At 39.5% G+C, this 19616-nt stretch overlaps 1 protein-coding gene across 1 annotated transcript in view; it reads left to right on the top strand.

Moving 5' to 3' along the window:
- Nucleotides 1-19616, top strand: part of LOC106806630 (titin-like) — a 165642-nt gene that overhangs the window by 57869 nt on the left and 88157 nt on the right. The window contains exons 39-60 of the mRNA XM_014808636.1: nucleotides 64-229; nucleotides 443-632; nucleotides 1032-1157; nucleotides 1327-1432; nucleotides 5238-5398; nucleotides 10202-10388; nucleotides 10569-10669; nucleotides 10913-11488; nucleotides 11619-11805; nucleotides 12317-12604; nucleotides 12887-13174; nucleotides 13407-13567; nucleotides 13753-13963; nucleotides 14316-14432; nucleotides 14556-14738; nucleotides 14949-15016; nucleotides 15259-15335; nucleotides 16303-16469; nucleotides 16905-16997; nucleotides 17216-17590; nucleotides 18018-18287; nucleotides 19262-19537. Of these exons, the coding sequence (XP_014664122.1) occupies nucleotides 64-229; nucleotides 443-632; nucleotides 1032-1157; nucleotides 1327-1432; nucleotides 5238-5398; nucleotides 10202-10388; nucleotides 10569-10669; nucleotides 10913-11488; nucleotides 11619-11805; nucleotides 12317-12604; nucleotides 12887-13174; nucleotides 13407-13567; nucleotides 13753-13963; nucleotides 14316-14432; nucleotides 14556-14738; nucleotides 14949-15016; nucleotides 15259-15335; nucleotides 16303-16469; nucleotides 16905-16997; nucleotides 17216-17590; nucleotides 18018-18287; nucleotides 19262-19537 (4374 nt within the window). The remainder of the gene's footprint in view (nucleotides 1-63; nucleotides 230-442; nucleotides 633-1031; nucleotides 1158-1326; nucleotides 1433-5237; nucleotides 5399-10201; nucleotides 10389-10568; nucleotides 10670-10912; nucleotides 11489-11618; nucleotides 11806-12316; nucleotides 12605-12886; nucleotides 13175-13406; nucleotides 13568-13752; nucleotides 13964-14315; nucleotides 14433-14555; nucleotides 14739-14948; nucleotides 15017-15258; nucleotides 15336-16302; nucleotides 16470-16904; nucleotides 16998-17215; nucleotides 17591-18017; nucleotides 18288-19261; nucleotides 19538-19616) is intronic.

The raw sequence follows: 19616 nt of genomic DNA on the forward strand, positions 1-19616 counted from the left end.
GTAGTATCACAATAGCCGTGTTTCAACAAAATATGCTGGAGTGGTTTCGTAACATGTTTGTAGAAGAGGTAGAGGAGGGCGAGGCACCATACTTCATCACCACGATGTCGTCAACCGTCACACAAGAAGGCAGCACAGTCACATTTGATTGTCAGGTGGCAGGCAAACCCCGACCAGAAATTACTATACTGAAGGACGAACAGGACATTGTGCCATCTGAAAAGTTATCGTATGTGTACATATGTATTATATATTTAGTATATTTAAGAAACAGGGATGGATAGGAATGGGAATAATGGTTTTCTACTGCTGATAGAACAACGTTGTATATCTGATTATCTGGCTAATATAATCTGTAATATTTCAGCAATTGCCTCGGTCTTAATTCACTCGTATGTGGTATCTTAAACCTAACATGCTCCTATTGATTTCGTTGATCTAGCGTTGAATACCAGGATGATGGAACAGTGTACTTTACAATCAAGGAGGTGACACTAGATGATGATGCTCCTTATACGTGCCGAGCAACCAACCAGTTTGGTACAGTTATGTGTACAGCTGAGCTCATCACTGAGCCAGTGAAAGAGGCACCAATGGTTATCCAACCTCTGAGAGATCAGAAGGTCACCCAGGTAGAATTGAACATGGGGTATTTATTAAATCGCTTTGAGATATGACCTGCTCTCATGTAACCGTGGGGCATGCTGAGAATAATACTTGTTGAATTCATTCGGTGTTATGTTCCTATGAGGACAGAAGCTTGCAAAGCAATTAGTTGGATGAATTCATCTTTGCTTTGCATATACATGAAATTAATAGTGTCATGTGAGACACAGGCAGGTCAGGAAAGCAAGGGAATATCCATTTTACTATCCATATGGGAACTATACTTAGTCAATGTTTAATTAAAGATACTTCAGTTAGTACTTTCGAAAAAGTACCAAATTGGTTAAATATGCTCTCCTACATATAATTATATTGCAATATTGTGAAAAGCATTTGAGTATCTTGGTTTCTTGTCTATCTCTTAGGAAACCGATGCCAAGTTCATGAGCACAGTCACAGGATTGCCAAAGCCAACAATTATGTGGCTGAAGGAGGAGACAAAGTTGCAGCCAAGTGACAAATATCATATCTATGAAGATGATGACACAGAGGTACAATTTGCTTAGATTGACAATGGGCAATGTTCCCTCAGCTCTTGAACTGCTATCCCATGTATTAAGTAACATATATAACCAGGGGTTAATAATGACAAATTACTTTGTTAAATATTTATAATTCTTCCTATTCGTTCTTCATTTAACCTGCAATGTGTTTACTTAGATTTTGGAGATTTCAAAGTGCACCCCTGAAGACATTGCCAAATACACACTGGTGGCAGAGAACACAGCTGGAGAGGCCACAACAGTTGCCAATTTGGACGTAGTTGGTAAGTGTCAAAATCATAACCTTTTCTGCATGAACCCAGAAGTAGACTCAGTAGTCCAGCCCTCTTGTGACAGATTTTCTAATGTTGTTATAGTGATGATGATGTTGATGATGTTCAAATATAATTAGTTCTTCAAAATGGAAAATAGTCATAATCTGTCGAATTGCTTATGTTCCAAAAAAAGATTCATGGGGGTCCCCTTCTGCTCTGCATTCAATCGATCCCCGTTATCAAATTTCTGGATTTGCTCTTGATAGCTCTACTGTAGCCCCATTCGTAGTATTATTGTTTCATGTAGGTATGTATATTATTTAAACTGCAGTGAAAAAAGACATTCAGATGAGGGATTATGATGAAAACGCATTTATGCATTATCAGGGTTATGCATATGATGCAATAATTTATCTGTTCATCATTCTAAATATAGTGATATCTTTACATAGCAATCATAACAATAAATTTGTATATGTAGCGGAAAAGGTAGAAATACCATGGCACCAATAAGCGCCATACATAGCCTCTATTGCGATTTCAGAATCCTCCACTGATAAATATAATCTAATAATCGCATCCATTTTAGTCCGGTCTATACTAACAATAATACCATTTCGTAATTGTACCTACTAAGTATCTGTAAATACTCATTTCAGGCGTGTAACTGCATGGTGTTGATTCGTTCGTGTGCTCTGACTAAGTCGAATCTTCTACAACCATCCTCGTTATGAATCAGCTTGCATGACCGAAAGTTGAGATATGTGAATAGGACCCGGAAAAAAGCATCGTTGCATGTTGTCGCATTGTAAATCCAGTGTTTTTGCATTGCAGTTTATGTAAATCGCGATGTACTTGCATGGAAACGTCTACTGCATGTGCTAGTATGTTAGTGAACGTGGTTCGATTTATGACGGTAGCTCCAATATGCATGTACAGTAATAATTGTATTAAACCGTTCCACGTATTACTTTGTCAAAAATCTGTTTATATAGCTGCGATATAATTTTAGTCGCTTACAAGGAATCATGGTTGTGCCAATTTAAACTGGGCATGCTGATTCTGATATTTCATAAATATTCTTGTAATATAACTTCTGTAGTGTACAGGATAGACAATACTTGAATCCATTAACTTTATCATGAACTTTTATCATGTCATGTCGAATAGCATCTTATATAAATTTATTAGGTAAGGGTGGTGAGGAAAATTGCTTATGCATGTATATAGGAAATATTGGAGGTTTGATTAAGAACTAACATTAAATTTACGTCACGAGATGATCACAGTAAATCTTAAGTATGCAACTAAGTTGTAATTGATTTGGTTTTTTGTATAATATTGTTACTAACGCATTTTGCCACTAGAGTTTGCAATAATAACTAGTTTGTGCTAAATGAGATTAAGCGACTGTAATAAGCATGCTATTGTCATATTCTGTGTCATATTATTAGTACGTTTCCTGTTCATTTGTACAGTATATTTACATGGCATGATATGTTAGATATGCTTTATACCTTACATGCTCTTCACATTAGTATTCAATTAAATGCATGCGACTCTGTGCATCATTACTTGCTTAATAGGCTATTATAATGAAATCGTTGGATTTTGCGCTGGTGTTTTTTTGTAAAGAAATTCATTAACTGCAATATAACCATTAAAACAGAGGTGTAACGTAATAACTCTCGGCAGAAGGTTGTGACCCGTGTTTTAAGACCAAGTTGTGTACATAATATATTTTAGTATGAATAAGACATTTCACAAAACATTCACATATATATATATATATATATATATATATATAAACTTTTAATTGGCATAATGCGTTGATTTAGCAAAATCATATATTAATATTATAATTTGTAGATTGAATGGTGTTGGATAGTCAGATAATAAATTATACAGATTATTGCCTGATATTATCAAGTACACTCTATATGAGAAACTCTATTCTCTGTGTACACCGTTAATACTAGTTCTAGGGCTTGGAAAATCTTGATAAAATTTCAACACGGTGCGTTCACGATTTAATACAACTGTGTGTATGTACAACGTTGGGGGTTTCATAAAGTTCTACCAAACCCAAAAACTAATGAACAGGGTGTATGGATGATAGGTATTCATTAACTGACTGGATACTTGATGACTTCTATTATCATTCCAGAAATCGGTGTAACTGTGTAAAACGCCGAGTCGTGGAGGGAAATATTTCAAAGTGTTTAATTTAATCAGGTTGTGTATATAAAACAGGTTGTGACATTCAATAAAATAAATGTACTCATATTGTTGATTCATTTTAACGGGTATTTGTGTTCGTCTTAATGTTTAAAACTGAACATGAATAATTCTCACAGTAACTCTCTTTTCTTGTTAAAAAAATGGTCTTAGAGATAATCGTGTATATTCTTTACCTATTTGCTATTTTTCCTACTGCGCATCATCAAGTACGTGATACCGATTTCTTTGAATTTGTCAAGACTGGTATTGAAATCCAGATAAAATGAATTTACAGCAATCACATCGCAAAACTCCGTTAATCTCTTATTATAGATATAATATATTGATAAATTACCATAATTGTGCTGCTTATTGTGCACATTAATATAATTTTCTTGCTATATTCCCGTTTGTCTCGCAATGGGTGGTCAACAAGATAATTGGAGAACACGACGTTTCGTGTGCTACTGCAACAATTCGTCAGGTGATGCGGCGACGTTGCGAGTGAGGAAGCACACGAAACGTCGTGTTCTCCAATTATCTTGTTGACCACCCATTGCGAGACAAACGGGAATATAGCAAGCAAGTTTCATTTCCGCAATGGATAACGTTTTTAACCTTATTAATATAATTATTAACTAATTGTTTAATTAATCAAATTAATTGCGCGCATAATGTGGCTATTACATCGGACCTTTCATCCGCATGGCAAATGCCGTTATCTAACCAGTGGTCTCAGTCCATGCCCTCATGTTTGGCCATAACGCGTGGAGTGATTTCAATTACACAAGCCACGTCTTACACAGCGACAGTTTGTGGTCTCAAGCGCCGTGGATGTTAACTATTATATTTCATGCTCTATGTCACGTGAAACTTCCATTATACGTTAAAGATTGTGGGGACTTTTTATTAGTAAATGACGTTTGTTACATTATCTTCAGCTTTCAGAAACGGTGGTCGTTGCAATAATAATATTCGTCAGGAATGAACTATTTCTAACGTGGAAGTTCTAAATATTTTTTCATTTTTAATTGTAATTGGAGCAGTTTGCATTATGCACATATTTATAACAACTATAGTTGTCGTAAATTTAACTAAACTATAAATCTTTGCCATGCGATCATACATCGTCAGCTAATAGGTGCGCAGTAAGAAAGTATTGCAGAATGAGATTTATAATAACTAACTATTAAAATGTCCAGACTATCTAAATAAATATATCATGTTATAAGTCCCACCCTGCCAAACTATGAAAAATATACCGTCACATAAATTGTCAGTGTAGGGGGGGGGGTCCCGCACAAGTAGAAATGGAAAATTTATAGCCCAAATCGGATGAGGCATAGCGCAAATCGATATAAACTGACATTACTCGAAAACTAATTGGAAAACTGCATCTTGATTATTTACAGCATGCGTGTGATACTATAGATGTTTTTAGATTAATAAATCTCTTATTGACTAACCAATTACAATTTTAATAAACAAATACGTATATATATTTATATATGTTTATTAATTTATAGCCGTATATATGTAGGAAATATGAATGCATTAGCGAGTTTAATGCTAATTAATAATCCCATATGATCAGCACCAGAAGAAGCACCAGAGAAAAAGAAAAAGAAGAAGAAGAAGGAGAAGGTTCCTCCTGGTACCCCACCAGAGTTCATTATTCCCTTGGAGGCGCAGCTTGTGCCAATACATCAGCCTACAGTATTCAAGTGCCAAGTAACCGGAGAACCGATCCCCCAGGTGATTTTATATTGAAAACAAACATGTCCTATTCGGTTTAGATTATGTATTATTCTATTATACTGAAATTTAGTTCGCAGAACAACAATATGATTCCAATAATATCTCAAACAACGCGCTAGAACAATATTTCTCTACTTAACCGGTCTGGTACGAAGAGCGCGATAGTTATGTACGTTATAAATCTATCATAATTGCGCCACATAATCCATATCATATATTACACACACACATGGACGCACGCACACGCGCACGAAAAATGCGGCGTGCGCGACATAAAAATATACGTGTCAAGCTCTAAAGAGTACTCACTGATTCATTTCGCTTAATTATAAGTTTTATGTTACCGCTTATATGCGAAAAGTTGCATGAAAGTTCGAGCAAAATAAAATACGGTACAAATGCATGATGGACAAAAATAATTAAATCGATGAGGTAACATTGAACTCCTGGCCCTGTTCTCTCGTATGTAGGCATTGTAGTGCCCCTAATCTATATAAAAAATCATTTGACTTTTCGTGCTTCATAAAAACTATGCTCATATTATCGCTATTAAATCTCATGAAAAAATATACATACTAGAGTAGCTCTTTCGCAGTGGATGCATGTTAAGGCGTTAGCTAGTACAGGGCCGTAGCCTGTGCATGGGGTGTAAGGGGGCAGCTGCTCCTCCCCTAGATTTTGGAGCAAAATCAAAAACAAGCTTAGCTAATAATCGTAAATAACCGCTGTGTGATGCGACCTTGTCGGATCGAAAGGTTTCTAGTTTCGGGATGATACTACAGGGCCGTAGGCTAAGCAAATTCCTGGGGGGGGGGCAAAATTTCATGACTCAACTGTAAAATGATGACGGACGACAGGCGCAGCTCTTAATCGACATGCATAGTGTGGTGGGGGTGGGTCTATAGGCCCCCGCACACGGTGCGCATTCGGCGCGCGCCAACGACGCTGAACTAAACGCGCGCGCCATTTGCGCACGTAAATCAGCCCGCACACGGTGCGCATTCGGCGCGCGCCAACGGCGCTGAGCCAGAAAAATCAAAGACGATAGATATTTTGCGCGCGCATTCTCGCGCGCCAACGGCGCACGCCAGCCCGCACACGGTGCGAATTCTGCACAGCGCCCTTGGCACGCGCCGACTGCGCACCGTGTGCGGGGGCCTTTAGACCCACCCCCACCACGCTATGCATATCGATTAAGAGCTGCGCCTGTCCGTCATCATTTTACAGTTGAGTCATTAAATTTGCCCCCCCCCTAGGAATTTGCTCAGCCTACTGCCCTGTAGTATCATCCCGAAGCTAGAAACCTTCCAATCCGGCAGGGTCGCATCACACAGCGGTTCGGAGATTGCCATGTAACGGCTACGGTAAAACAGCGAACGGGGTGTTTGTTACCGTGAAAATCCGTGTGCGCATAGTTTCCAGCGAAACTCGCTGTTTTTATAAAAAAAATAATTTCGCGCCGAAAGGACGACAGCGTAACTTAATATTTTTTATATTACCATAGTTATACATAATATCGACGCAGTGTATGGATATGCTCGGGATATATAGTGTCATTGGGGTCGTTTGTAAGATGAGTCACTCAGCGGAGGACTCAGGGAGTAAAAACGTCTTAGCAACCGTAAAGCAATCGGGAACAGCAGAGTGATGAAATTTACAAGTTTGTTAATGATATAGTTGTACCGTATAATGTTATTTTAGGCGCGCAACCACGAGAGTGAAAGCGGCCTTGCATTTCCCCGTCTTCTATAGCTAGTTAGCTGGATAAATAGATAGATGGGTGGGTGAATGGATGGATGGATGGATGGGTGAATGATGAATGTATGGGTGGATCAATGGATAGATGGATGCATGGATGGATCGATCGATCGATCAATCTATCGATGGATGAATTGATGAATTGATGAATGGATAAATGGATGGATGGATGGATGGATGGATGGACGGACGGACGGACGGACGGACGGATTGATGGGTAGATATACGAACGGACGGACGGATTGATGGGTAGATATACGAACGGACGGACGGATTGATGGGTAGATATACGAACGGACGGACGGATTGATGGGTAGATATATGAACGGACGGACGGATTGATGGGTAGATGTACGAACGGACGGACGGATGGTTGGTAGGTTGGATGGATGGATGGATGGGTGTATAGATAAGTAGATAGATGGACAGAAAGGTAGGCATGCATGCACTCAAACAGGCAGGGGTGTAGGCAGGGCCGGACTAAGCGTGTGGGGGGCCCGGGGCACGCAATTGTGTGGGGGCCCTATAGTCTGTATTTTTTCTGCACTTTCATGCTTGCAAATTCAGAGAGTATTTCATCGTGTATCAACGAATTTAAAATGTCACTTTCGATAGCGAGAATACTGAGGTTTACCAGTCTCTGTTGGCCCATCGGGGTTCTCATGTGATTTTTAATCAACTTGAGTTTTGAAAATGACCTTTCACCGCTACAATTCGAGACCATCAATGAAAGATAGATTCTCAGAGCAATTTTGGTATTAGGGAAAGTGTCCTTCAGCTGAACAGCAAAATTCAGTCAGAGAAACAGCATGGTAAACGCATCACTTCAACGTTACATGCTAAGAATTTTGTGGATCACAATTACGACAGTTTTGTAAATTTTAGGATACTCTAAATGTGGGGGCCCCAAATGTGGGGGGCCCGGGGCACGTGCCCCTGTTGCCCCGCCCTTAATCCGCTAGTGGGTGTAGGCAGGTAAGCACACGCAGGCAGGCACGCAGGCAGGCAGAGACACATACTACATAAATACACGCATGCATGTACGTACGTACGAGCCCACGAATGCATGCACATACGCACGCACACACGCAGTTGACGACCCGCACGTATCTATACAAACTATAAAACATTTTAGCCGCCATATGAGAGCATTTTAAATAAAAGTGTAGCATTCAATTAAATTAACAGTGATGTGTATATACGTACGCACGTATAATTGTCATAATTATACGTACGTACGTAGTTATATATCATAGACTAACAATATTTTTAATTCTTAGTCTATGGCTTTATATACGGCCTTTGCAGAGAACGTATAATATATCATAATATTATGATATACGTGCTCTGGCTGTACTACGATATTAGAGTCCCTTTATATAGAACGATGTTAGCCGCTCGGCGCCATCTATCTGCGGCGCGTGTATTTAATTCTGCAAGTGGCCCAAACGTCAGGGTCGTCGAAACAGCAATTTGTTAGGCGTAGCGTAGTGACTAGACGGCAACGGTACGCGGGCTATAGTACTAGAGCTACGTAGTGACAAGTTGTTAGCGTGTTTACTGAAGAGATTGGTATTTCGTGTTAGCGGTAAATAAGGCATTATACCACGTGCGGCCTTACGCCAGTTAATTTGCCATATGATGTAATTCAGTTGGATGCATTTCTGATAATATACTTATGCGCATGAGCCATATATGATATAGGGTCTATGTCCCCCAGGGTACCTACTATCGGAGGGTACCCTGGGTACGGTTCGATATATCGGAACGTACCCTAGTATAACTATCTGATAGGGTTAGGGTTAGGGAGTAGGCGTAGCCGACTCCCTAGACTCGTTAGTGGAGTAGGCGAGGTACGGTCCGGCATATCAGATATATAGATAGTACCGGTACCAGGGTACGTTCCGATATATATCGAACCGTACCCAGGGTACCCTCCAATAGTACCCTGGGGGACATAGACCCTCTCAGCTATACTTATGCTGAGAGGGTCTATGTCTCCCGGGGTACTGCCGGAACGTACCCTGGGTACGGTCTGGTATACCGGAACCGCGGCGGAACGTACCCTGGTACTATCTAATATGCCGAACCGTACCTCGCCTACTCCACTAACGAGTCTAGGGAGTCGCCTACGCCTACTCCCTAACCCGAACCCGAACCCGAACCGTAATCCTAACCCTAACCCTAACCCTAATCCTAACCCTAACCATATCAAATAGTGACCAGCTAGGGTACGTTCCGGTATACCGGACCGTACCCAGGGTACGTTCCGGCAGTACCCTGGGGGACATAGACCCTATGAGCTATACTTATGGTCAGGGGTGAAATAAAAATAAGCAAAACTTTTCACTTCACAACTTGACATTATAAGTTCGTTCTTGGTCTAGTGATGCTCATAAGGTCTATGTCTCCCTGGGTACTTCCGAGACGTACCCTGGGTACGGTCCGGTATACCGGAACGTACCCTGGTAACTATTATAGATAATCAGATAGTTACCAGGGTTAGGGTTAGGGTTAGGGTTAGATCTGATTCTGGTAATCAGATAGTTACCAGGGTACGTTCCGATATACCGGACCGTACCCAGGGTACGTTCCGGCAGTACTCAGGGAGACATAAATCCTATCAGCGGTAGTGATACATGGTAATACGAGCATGTTGCACATTGTCATTGATACGTATGGCAGTATGGAAGTCACTTGTTGTATTGACTATTGTTATTACTGCCTGGGTACTGAACCATGATCAACCGACTTTCACAGGCGTTATACTTAATTTTAAGTCAAGTCAAGTCTACAGCCAGCTATTGCATGGCACTTACGAACAGAATCATAGATCTGATCGTGTAGGGCCTATCCAGTTTTGAATAAATCACTTGTGAGCGGGTTTGGTCACCCTTTCACTCTCCATCTTCCGTCATGGTCCCGTATTATAAGGACATTATTATAAGGCTTTTATAGGTTATGAGACTAATCATTACGAGGTTACGGCTTTAGGCATGCATGTTGTTCTAATATATAATGACAAATGCCTTGTACCATCAGGTTACGTGGGAGTACAATGGCGTACCAATTACTGAGGATGAGAAACACCAAATCTTCTACAACCCAGAGGAAGATATGCATTACCTCACCATTCCTGACTCGGTCTTCCCCGATTCTGGCAAATACAGTGCTGTGGCGACAAATGACTTTGGCAAGGCGATCTGCACTGCTGAGATGCTTGTTGAAGGTACACACATGCACGTGAATTTATATATCTTTTCCATTATGGTAACACGAAAAACACATACATGTACTTGGTTGAAATATGAGTAGGTCATTATTTTAGTCTTTTAGGTGAATATAATAAGTGCATGTTTGTATACCAAAAAGTAGTCACATTTAATAGTGTAATTTATTGCATATTTAGGAGTTCCACCAAAGTTTGTGGTTTTGCCGGATGCAATGCTGAGACCAGTGCATGAAACAGCACCATTCAAGTGCAAGGTGACAGGAGAGCCAACACCTGAGGTAAGTCATGGTGTGAAGTGTAGCGTGGTTGCAATCACGTAGTGGTTTCAAAAGTTACAATAATAAAAAAAGAAAAATGATTATTTTATTATATAAATACATAATTAACTATTGTAGTATTGTATTTAGAATTATATTACATTTAACCCCCTGTAGTTGCTACTGGCTTGTGTAAAATGACATCATTGCTTTGCAAACCACTAACTCCCATGGTTTTATTGTTTGCACATCGGCACATTTTAGGTAACGTGGCTGTATAATGGTGTGCCTGTGGAAGAGGACGACAGACACAAGCTGTATCACTCACCAGAAGAAGATATTCACCACCTTGACATCACGGATACCACATTAGATGACAGCGGCAACTATACTGCTGTAGCGAAGAACAAGTTTGGCACAGCCAAGTGCACCGCAGAACTTGTTATCGAGGGTATTCCACCGAAGTTCACTGTGCTGCCGGAAGCAAAACTGGCACCAATCACACAGCCAGCTACACTCACGTGCAGAGTGACTGGAATTCCTGTACCGGATGTCAGCTACGAATACAACGGTACGCCGTTGCAGCCCGACGAGAGACACCAAGTGAGATACGTCCCAGAGGAAGATCTACACTACCTCACCATTCCCGAAACCATCCTAGAAGACAGTGGCGACTATACAATCATCGCCAAGAACAAATTTGGAACGGCCAAAGTCACTGCAGAGCTTCTCGTGGAAGGTGTAGCGCCAGTGTTTGTGGTATTACCAGAGGCAATGCTCGTACCATTCAATGAGGATATCCCACTGAAATGCCGAGTGACAGGAGTTCCACAACCAGAAGTATGTATGACACGAACCCATATTGAGAACATGTCTAAATATATATGATAAATCATTCAATAAAGTGATTGCTTATGACATAAGTGTTATGGCATGAATGAAAAATTTTTCTTCAATATTTTTTAACCAGGTAACATGGGAGTACAACAAAATGCCGATTCATCCAGATGAAAGGTATCAGGTGTATTACTCACCTGAAAAAGACCTGCATCATTTGACAATAAAGAAGTCTGACCTACCAGACAGTGGTAACTACACTGCAGTGGCCAAAAACCGCTTCGGCACTGCCAAGTGCACTGCTGAAATTGTGGTCGAAGGTATTACTAATTTACTATTATAAATGTGTTATCAACATGGATAATTAGCTACAGAAGTATGCATAGGCCTATGTCATTGCAAAAACATTAATAAACAATGTGTTAAATTCAGTATGTCAGGCAATAAGGTAATTCATCCCTCGTGTTAATTGGAGTCATTTACACATGTCATAAATGTGGACCCAATACGTGTACAGGTAAACACAATCGAATTGGAGACCTGTACATTAAGCTGACTAAACACTGACACTTTGACTGTGGTGGGATTGTCAAAAGCAACCCGCTGTAAATTATGACATGTCGATTAGGAAATTTGGAGGATATATGGGATGTCACCAATTGTCTTCAGCTTTGAAGGCTTCTAGTACTCAACATCTGTCAAAGGCCTGGGGAGTACCCATATATCAATGTATTATATAATGATAATAATATAATGCAAAGAAAGAGGTGTAAACTTACTTATGATGATATTTTCTGTGTAGATGTAATGGAATACAAATATTCTTTGCAGGTCGCTCACCAAAGTTTGTGGTTCCTCTGGACGCTATGGTAGTACCAATTGGTAAGGAGGTGCCACTAAAGTGCAAGGTGACTGGTTTACCTAGACCAGAGGTGACATGGGAGTACAATGGTGTTCCTCTCATAGAAGATGAGAAACATGTGACTAGCTATACGCCAGAGGATGACACGCACCATCTGACAATCACAGAGGCCATATTGCCTGACAGCGGAAGGTACACAGCAGTAGCCAAAAATCAATTTGGAACAGCAAAGTGCACTGCTGAGGTGCTTATGGAAGGTAATCTATTATATTTTATGCTTTTGTTATATAAAATTTACTAGACTCAACTCTCAATGTTTAAATTCAAGTTGTAAGTGATATTAAAAAAATGCATTTTGTGGAATGGCATGACTTATTACAGTTTGCATACATGTATGATGTTAAAAATTACTATAAAATTATAGTACAAATTCTACAATGCAATGTTATTATATTTATTCTAACCAATGTGCCTTTTAATGTTAATGGTGAAATCGAGTCACTAACAAAAGATATTTCTTACATCTGTTTACCGTCTAGGTGTTCCACCACAGTTTGTCATTCCTCTGGAGCCGATGCTTGTTGGATACAATGACGACACTGTGCTGAAGTGTCAGGTGACAGGCGAACCTAAACCGAGTGTCGAGTGGCTGTTTAATGGTGTACCCATTGAGGAAGACGATTGCCACAAGATCACGTACGTACCAGAGAATGATACTCATCAGCTGACCATCACCCAGACAACACCACTCGACTCTGGGATGTATACTGCTGTGGCAAAGAACGACTTTGGAAGGTCTATCTGCACTGTTGAGCTGCTTGTGGAAGGTTGGTTGCTTCTAATTCTGATGATTCATGTACTCACGTTCTTGTTCATAACTATCTGTCATCTGATATGTAGTTATGACGATTTAAAATTGAAGGTTATACGTCTTACCAATAACAGATAAAATATTTTCAGACATTCCTAATATGATGCTTAACCATGTTAAATAAGTTTACATCATGTAATTAGCGGCAGTACATTAATGCAACTCATATTATTACTGCTCTGGCACAGAATTCGAGGAAATTAAGGTTGAAGAAACAGAAGAGGTGAAGGTTGAAAGGAGGAAAAAACGAAAAGAAAAGAAAATCAAAAAGGGTTCAGCACCACAGTTTATTGTGCCCCTGGAAGGCTTTGCTGTCACTCAGGACATGACCGTACCCTTTAAGTGCAAGGTAATAGCACTGGCTAGATATCTAATTGTGTTTAAAAAATGTTATTAGTTCTACAACTCTCTACCTTCATAGAGCATTTTAATAAAACATCCATTGATATAGAAAACGAAACTGATATAATATTGTCACATGAATGTCAAATGAACAATGAATTACATGTGCTTTGTTTTCAATTTTTACACAAGGTCATCGGTGAACCCAAGCCAGAGGTAACGTGGCTGTTTAATGGCGAACCATTCAGTCCAGATGAGAGACACACTGTGACTTACGTGGAAGAAGATGACACGCATTATCTGACCATCATGGAAGTAAAACCTGAAGACATGGGCAGATACACAGTTGTTGCAAGGAACGAGTTTGGCGAGTCAGTCTGCACTGCAGAGCTCATTGTTGAAAGTAAGTACCGGTATACCTTATTATGAATGAATATAGAATAAAGTAACGTATTGTTTGTATAAACGTTACTCCTAAAAGAATCGTATCTATTTCAAGCATCATGTAACTAATAGCCCTTTGTCATGTTATAGCTACAGCCATTCTTTGTGCTGCATTTATTTGGTAGAACTCGAAAATGCTCGATGTGTTGTCACAGGGGTAGAAATTAACTTTTGAACAACAGACTCCCTGCTCTCAAAAAGAGGGAGTCCGCAGTCTGAAGTTCAAAACTAAAGATGTTAACAATAACGCGTTGTGATGAAATACTCTTACAATACTTGAAATGTAATTGATGTTGTGTTACACTACGCAGAGCCTAAAGAAGAGCAGGTCCCTCCTACATTTGTAAAGAAACCCAAGTCTCAACAAGTGAGAGAGAATGAGACGGTTACCTTCAGCTGCGAGATCACTGGCAAGCCTCACCCAGAAGGTATGCAATTTTGAAAGATTAATGTTGATTTATGTGTTTACTTTTAGTACCTAATGCAAAAACTATATTATGTTACCTTATAATGAATTTTATTAGTACAGTTTCATGTATTTCTTTGTTTAGTCGTGTGGACGTTCAACGACATGGTCCTCACTGCATCCGAACACGTCACCATCACCAGAGTGGAAACAATTTACACTGTGACAATCACAAAGGTGAAGCGAATGGTTCATCAGGGTCATTATACTGTTACGGCAAAGAACCCTAGTGGCACTTCCGTTTGCACTGCTGAGCTTACTGTTGAAGGTTAGTATCTATCTAGTATGATCAGAAAAGCGTGAATTGCCATCTGGCCAATGTGACATTTACATGCCATATATCACCTCATGTAACTGGCTCATGCATGGTCGCAGTTTATCACTTGAATAGTCACATTAATTGTGTGCTTGTCTTAATTTCTTACTACTACCCATACTTACAATAGACATATACATGCCTGTTAATTGATGCTTGCAGAAGAACCTCTCATCATTCCTTTTGAGGAAACAAAGGCTCCCGAATTCAAGGACAAGTTCAACTCGATGGTATTTCTTCTCTTTATTAATATAAATGTCGCTTCCATGGCCTTTCATGTTAGCTTTAAAATGCTTACCTAGCGATCAGTAGCATGAAATGTTTTTATTGTTTTGAGTAGGCACAGGTACAGTTGAAAATTGCAGGCTGCATGCAAATACATATTAATTATGTTATAAGCTGATACACTTTTAATTTCACAATATCTGTCATTCTCATGTCTCGGTAATTATGTATGTTGTTATCATTACAGGTTGTTCATGATGGCAGCACAGTTACGTTCAGAGCTGTCCTCTCTGGTACTCCCAAACCAGTTGTAAAGTGGTATAAGTAAGTATTTAGATTTTTCTGATTTTATATGATAACTATAATCCTAAATTGTAACAATGATATCGGTGTGTATCGATTTCTCTCCGTAAAATGTGGACATAACTGTATTGGACTACAGTATTATCCTGTGTTGCAACAACTCAGATTACGTAAATTCACGTAATGTAATTAAGTGATGATCTTAACTCTGGATAAAACAACTAGCCCATGTGTAATTTGCAAATTATAACCAATTAACTCGGGATTTGCAAATTTGTGATTATGGAATTGTTCAAATGATTTAACAGGTTATTTTTCACAAAAAGTGGCATGCTCTATCATCGTAAATAAATTTTTTGTAATAAAAATGCAGCCCGCTACCAACATGTTCGGCAGGTCATCTGTGATGTGTAATGTGCCACTATTGCATTAGATAGTGTGACCTGTACGTGCACCTCATGTTTATGAAATATGCATATTCCCGTGGTCGCCCTTCTACATCCAATATTTCGATAGCAGTTTACAGCAGCCTCACACGCTAGATGCTACAATGAGCCATACAAAGAGGAGATCCGTCGTAAACAGCTACCAACTGTAGATAAATTTTGACCTCCAGGACAGGGCTTGAGATACCTGATCTCTTCAGTGATAGTGATAATGATAGCGAGCTAGCTCGTAACAACGTCCCTCCTTCTCCCTCATAATGATTCAAACTCTAAATTCCCTTTCCATCCCAGTGTAATTATGATACTATCTTACATGATTTAATAATTCATATTTGTGCTTAAAATATTTAATTGCTGGCATAATTGTCCTAGTACTTGTTTTAGCTGAAAGATTTTCCAAAGAAAAGTATAATGGACTACAATAGAAAAACATGGTTCATGTTATGGATTTGCTCATTATGAACGTTTTTCTCTGGGGCTCATTATTTGCATAACACGAGGTATTACTGTGTTACTAAAGCACATGTGATTGTGTATTTCAGAGACAATGAAGAGATTAGAGAGCACAAGGACATACGGGTTACATACGAGGATAACCTTGCTAAACTAGAAATCCTTGAGGTGTTTCCAGAAGACACTGGAGTGTATCGCTGTGTGGCTACTAATGAACTGGGCACTGCAGAATGTGTTGCTGTTCTAACTGTGGAAGGTAGATCTGCATTTTATTTTATTATATTCATTGCATATAGTTTTTTAAAGGAATACTTTACTCTAGAATTTGAGAGTATATTATGATAGTAGATTTATAAATAATAGCACATACCTACAAATATCTATAATTACGCATTTACGTTTGTCATAAAACAACATTAAATTTCGAAATCTTCATTTTTGGGCGCTGACATGACACCCTTGACCGTGCTGCCATCCTGAAAAAGTTGCGCATTTGACAATTTATTTTGCACATTACAGACCGAGGGCTAATCACAATACATTAAATACTAATAGATCAAAACATATGGAAAATTGATTTGAATTTGTATTTGTTATTTGTATAATTGCAATAAAAGCTATCTAAAAGTAAGCAATACTACTAGGTAATGATTTTATTATTAGTTATTAGCTCAAATTTTGTATATTCCAGTGACCGTTATGTCTGTGTCAGAACACATATCTGAAGAAATACTGGTTCCCTCTATTGTGGAAGAGGAAATTATACCAGAAGAGGAAATGCCAGGTAAGGAATAGTAAAACCATGCTGCAAACGAAAGTGCAAGTTATCAGTTGTAATTTTCTGATGAATATACGTCTTATTCAAACATTTTGCGAATTTTCATTAATGATTTTATTACAGGATTGATAATATTGTCAATGTCAATAGCACTGTGTGCATCAGAAAAGCTATCATACGAAATCGAATTATTTCTGATTAACCCCATGATTTTCAAATTAAAGGAATCAAAGAAATTCAGGAAGAAGTCATTGAGACTACACAGGTTGTAAAGAAGAAGAAGAAAAAGAAGGAGAAAGTAGAAAAGCAAATCACAGAGATGACATTTGAGGTAGAAAAGCCAGATGAGCACACAGAGACAGTAGAAAGTGTGACTCTGGACATTCAACGCAAAGATCATGTTGAAACAACAGAAAAGCAAGCAATAGTTCCTCAACAAACAACAGAAACAGAAATTGTCCTTGAAGCTGGAAAGCCGGTAGAGATTGAAGGAATGCCAGAAGAGATTGTGAAGGAAGCAGATAAGCCAAAAGAGCATGTGACAGAAGCTGAGCTGATCTTGCAGCGCACTGATGTGGTGGAAGAAATAGTGGAAGCAGGTAAGAATTCTGCTGAATTTTTGCACTACACATACCGGCACTAATACATCTGATGGAACCAAAGAGGAATCCTGGTAGAAGCTGTTATTTCATAGCTTCTTAGCTTTGTTCGTAAATAATATATTTCACATGTCAGCGATCAGGGACCTATAAACAGTGTTGATGCTAGTGACTTTGTTTGGCTGCTTAAGGCTTTATACTGTGGGTGTTGTCCCAACATTGTGTGTGACTGGTAAATGGGCTGTGCGTCTTGTATTCCTTTGTTTGTTTGTTATTTACACACTCCCGAATTTTTAGTGTAAGCATTAAAGCGAATTTCTCTGATATACTAGCTGTTATGAATTTATAATACAGGCACCAAATCTGCTGATGGTTGTATTAAGATTCTGCTGGCATTATCTGATAATTGGCTCGTGCGTTTTTATAGTTACTGAGAAACCTAAGAAAAAGAAGAAGAAGCCTAAGGAAGAGGCGCCAGTAGAGGAGGTTGTTCCTGTAGAGGAAATTCCTGTAGAAGAGGTTCATGAAGAAAGGGTAGAGATGGTGATAGAGTTTGAACAACCAGAAGAAACTCCCGAGGAGATTCCTCAACCTGAACTGGTGCCTCAGCCAGAGGAGATCATTGAAGAAGAGGTTCCGGAAGAGCGTGTTGAAATGGTTATAGAGTTCACAAAACCAGAGGAGGTTGTGGAGGAAGGTTTGTGTTTTTCACGGAAAGATAATGAGATATATTTTATCAAGAGCATATAAAGAAGGAGAGCGTACAACGGTAAAATGCTGAAACCATGTTGCAGTATTAGTCGAATTAATAAACTTTCCCCGTGTTATTTTGACGATTCTTTGCAGTATCATTGATCAGCTGTCCTACCTTGTTCATGTAAAACAAACCGCATGTCCCTACGATGCCCATACACTGAGATAATGAGCGGTGAAAATCTGGTATTTTCGCTGAACACCGACTAGACATTAGTCAGTACTGCGACCCACTCTCGAAGTGTGGCCAGGGTGTTGCTTCCGGTCGCTGCTGTGTAGCGCCATAGTGGCGCTGACTCACGTCATACTACCAGAGTTTACTATACATCCAGCGTGAGGTGGGCGTGAGGTGGGCACAGGTGGGGGTCATAACTATGGCAATCAATGACAGACGTCATTCATTCCATTTGTCAATCACTGACGGAAACACGCGAGGTTTACCGAAGTTATAACACTTCGAGAGGCAGTCACAGTAACTGACTGATCTCGAGTCAGTTTTCGGCGAAAATACCAGATTTTTACCGCTCATTATCTCAGCGTAGGGGCATCATAGGGACATGCGGTTTGTTTTATATGAACAAGGTAGGACAGCTGATCAATAATAAAACGGGGAAAGTTTATTAATTCGACTAATACTGTAACATGGTTTCAGCATTTTACCGTTGTACGCTCTCCTTCTTTATATGCTCTTGATTTTATCGGTGTGTGTGGATTTTATTTATGCACTCAATTGTTTCTATGTGCATCTTGTAAGCCCCCCTTTCACTGTTTTCTCCAAATCCTCGGTGTGATAAAGGCAATCATTTGGGTATAATGGCTTTTGGCGACTCATATTACATTAACCAGTTCTGTTACTGGTGGGTGTATTTGAGTTGAGCTGACATTGTCTGATGATTGCCTTGGATGCTGTTGTTATAGTTACTGAGAAACCTAAGAAAAAGAAGAAGAAGAAGCCTAAGGAAGAGGTGCCAGTAGAGGAGGTTGTTCCGGTAGAGGAAATTCTTGTAGAGGAGGTTCATGAAGAGAGGGTAGAGATGGTGATAGAGGTTGAACAACCAGAAGAAACTTCCGAGGAGATTCCTCAACCTGAACTGGTGCCTCAGCCAGAGGAGGTCATTGAAGAAGAGGAAGTACATGAAGAACGTGTTGAGATGGTTATAGAATTCACAACACCAGAGGAAGTTGTGGAGGAAGGTTTGTGTTTTTTTATCAAAAGTTTGTGAGATGTATTTTATCAGTGTGTGTGTGAATGTCATCTATGCACTCAGTTGTT

Source organism: Priapulus caudatus, unplaced genomic scaffold (genome assembly GCF_000485595.1).
Source record: "Priapulus caudatus unplaced genomic scaffold, Priapulus_caudatus-5.0.1 Scaffold9, whole genome shotgun sequence".
Lineage (NCBI taxonomy): Eukaryota > Metazoa > Priapulida > Priapulimorpha > Priapulimorphida > Priapulidae > Priapulus > Priapulus caudatus.